At 32.8% G+C, this 3,358-nt stretch overlaps 1 protein-coding gene across 1 annotated transcript; it reads left to right on the top strand.

The window, feature by feature from the left end:
- Nucleotides 1–405: 405 nt before the first annotated feature.
- On the top strand, nt 406–941 carry LOC142641318 (uncharacterized). The gene has a single exon (XM_075815726.1). The coding sequence runs from the start codon at nt 547–549 to the stop codon at nt 751–753; it is 207 nt and encodes a 68-aa protein (XP_075671841.1). The 5' UTR covers nt 406–546; the 3' UTR covers nt 754–941.
- The last annotated feature ends 2,417 nt before the right edge of the window (nt 942–3,358 follow it).

Here is a 3,358-nt window from a genome sequence, read left to right as displayed (position 1 = left end):
AAGTGGACATCTGATCCAAACAAAAGTACATCAGACCTTTTTGCAGTACCTTCGCGGTGAAAATTACTTAACGCAAATCAATTGGACAATTGATTGGGAGGCTTCAATAAAAGATAAAGGTACAAATTTCAGCTGAGCTTTTTACTCATACTCAGCCAACCATATCTACCTCATTTAAATACCCCACACGTGGCAGTTGACCACGCCATGATCATGACCTCCCAGCAGGTTTCCCGCTACAATTACATGAGCAAAATATCAATTCACTCGTTCATCCCAAAAAATATCAATCTACTCATCTAGACACTTGTCACCCATCCAACAGTCGAATACCATAATAATCAAACACCAACACCAACACCAACAAGCTCGAACTTTAACATGTTTTATTGTATTTATTTGGACCCATATACGTACCAACCACGCCACAATTTGCCAGCCTATCTACAAGTGCCATAAAACCCCAAAGTTTTTGGAGAACTTGAGCCAGCTGAGCTAGCTCCTATTTGTGGAATTTGTGTTTGATTTTTTGATCAGTTTCTCTCAATGGTTTGCTTTTGTTTTTTGGTGGATCAAAAGAGGAAGACAAGGAGCACCAAGCCGGTGGCGGGGTCATGCTCGCGGTGCGGCGGTGGAGCAAGCGTGGCTGACATGATAACATCGACACGGTTTTGTTATGTTCCATTTTATTGGAAATCTTGGAAGGCTATTATATGTACTTTTTGTGGAGCAATTCTCAAGTCTTATAGATGAACCTAGATATCTATATATATGCAATTTGACCCTCTTGCCTTTTGTGTTATCTGTCCTCTTAAGTATATGAGTCTAGGATTGAACTTAGATATTTATTTTGATTTCCGATTTGTTGTTTTGTAATAAGTATTTAATGCTTGTCAAGCTCTCTCTTGGTAGCAATTAGCTAAAATCCCCTTCTTCCATCCTGGTTTATATTCGTTTTCTTGGTTATGTATGATTCTTTGAAAAAAGAAGTAGAAATTAAAGGAGAATAACAAAATAACGTCAAAGATAATAACTGAGGATAATTCAGCTAGTTCATGGATGAATAAGAGGTTTGAGTTCAATTTCTGTTTACATTAAAAATTGATTGATTAATATTTTAATTTAATGATAAAGAGCTATTATGCTGATGTCATGTTGAAACTTTCTCTTAAAAAAAAACAGAGTTTCTTCTTTGTGTTAACTTTGTATATATATGACTGACGTTGATTTATATTAAACGAGAGAGAGAGAGATAGAGTGTGTGTGTGTGTGTTTGATGGAAAAAAAAAAAGGAGAAACTGATTATGCTCAAGTCATGTGATAGCTTAAGCCTTATGTACTCCCCGATTTCTTTTCACCCATAATCTTTTGGAAATACAAATGAGGGTTACGTATTGTGTGAGATCTCATCTGGCTAGTATATGTGAAGGCTGGTTAATAACGAGATCAACTCGAGTTCATGTGCTTAAATTGTATAAATTTTGAAGGAAATAATATTTCTGGTCATAATTTTTCTTTGGTGCGAAGGTTTATTGAGCTTGAGCAGCATATTCCGATCCTTCACTAGATGATTTTTAAGCCAAAAGTGTGCTATTATTATGTGGGACCCGGTATGGCGCCCCCGACTTATGCTGAATAAACAGGAAAGAATTGTGACAATCCGATCATACTCAAATTTAAGTTTAAACTCGATTATTAAACTAGCTGAACTCCGGTATAGTAATGTGCTCATAACAAGCTAGCAATTGCGATAATCAAGTTCAATTAAAGTGTGTATATATATATATATATATATATATATATATATATATATATATATATATATATATATATATATATATATATATATATATATATAGTATAATATTATATATTTATATGTAATAATGTTTAAATATACTTTTTAAACTTTGAGATTTGATTTTTTACTTTTAAATTTCTAAATAAGTTAATAACACGTCAAGTTATTATTTGTAATTTATTAATAATATTTGTGGGGAGTAAAAGGACCCGAACATGTATTTGGGCCTTTGGGCTCTGATAAGAAGGGCCAGTTCATTCTTGACTAAAGGCTTTTAGGATTGAAAGTCGGCCCACAAGCCGAGGGTCCGAGGATGCATCCGAAGAAGAATCTCTCTTCGAACAAACTCGGGATGACTTGGAGATTCGCTAGAAAGATCAAGACAGAGTTTCGGAAAGACTGTTGGTTAAGAGGGGGATCCCTGTACCCTCTAGATACACCGGTGTTAGAGAAATATCTTAGAAAAATGTTGTCACCTCCACATTAAAGATCCTGCACCTACCTCCCTGGCCGCATTAATGGGGAAGTAACCCCTGAACAGTAGAACTGAACCTTTTGGTTACTATTTAAACACTTGAAGAAGGTGGTGTCAAAGGGAGAGGATAAGATTTGTGCAACACGTGGATAAAGCACCAAGAAAAGAAGTATTTAAGAAGAGGAGAGGGCAAAGAAATGGGGATCGGTGATCAAAAATAGGGACTAAGAATTGTAACTTTCAAAGAAGAAAGAGAAATAATACAGAAATTGTCCTCAGCTTACGTCTGAAGAAGTTCCTTTGCCATAATTATTTACTATTTGCAAGTATTTTAACACCTTAGCCCGCTTGCTAAGTTTCTAGCATTCCTAAACTAGATTTCAAATCCATACTCTACAAATTTTATTGTTTAAGGCTCATTGGGCCTGAGCCCACAGTTGTCTTTGGGTCCAGGTGCAATTGTGCACTTACAATATTTATAGTCTGTTTTGTAGTAAAATTATATATATAATTTAAAAATACAAAATTGGTAAATCTAATTTTTATAAGTTCATAAATGTGAACTATTCTATCTAATTAAATAAAATGATATAATTTTAAATATAATTTAGTTATCAATTTTTAGCACATATTTATGAAGGGTTAAAACATTTAGCTATAGTGTTTATTATATATTGAAAAAGAAAAAGTCAATTAAGTAGTTTCTAAAGAAACTCGAGCTTGTTTAATAAGAAAATGAAACAATTTTAAAATTTTAATTTAGTTTGATAATGAGTTCAAACTTGACTCATGTTCGAAATAAAATTAAATAAACAATCTTAAACTTCCATAGTTCACTTACAATTTTATAATTAAACCTCGCCTATCATTAGGGTTGTTAAATGGGTGAGTTTGGATTGGACATAAATGAGTTTTTTTTTTTTTGATAACTAGACATAAATGAGTTGAGTACATAAATTTCTATTAAATTAAGAATTATAATCAAACTAGGAATTAGCAGACATAACAAGTTATATTGATAAGCAAATAATAAAGAAAATAAATCCAAAATTTAAATTTAAATAGGATCTTTTTTGAGAAGG

Source organism: Castanea sativa, chromosome 6 (assembly GCF_040712315.1).
Source record: "Castanea sativa cultivar Marrone di Chiusa Pesio chromosome 6, ASM4071231v1".
In the NCBI taxonomy this organism is placed as follows: domain Eukaryota; kingdom Viridiplantae; phylum Streptophyta; class Magnoliopsida; order Fagales; family Fagaceae; genus Castanea; species Castanea sativa.
Note: the sequence above shows the minus strand (reverse complement) of the source record. Positions and strands in the feature narration are given on the sequence as shown.

Bases quoted from the DNA above. Each gene is read 5' to 3' on its own strand.
- LOC142641318 (XM_075815726.1), top strand. From the start codon at position 547: ATGGTTTGCTTTTGTTTTTTGGTGGATCAAAAGAGGAAGACAAGGAGC.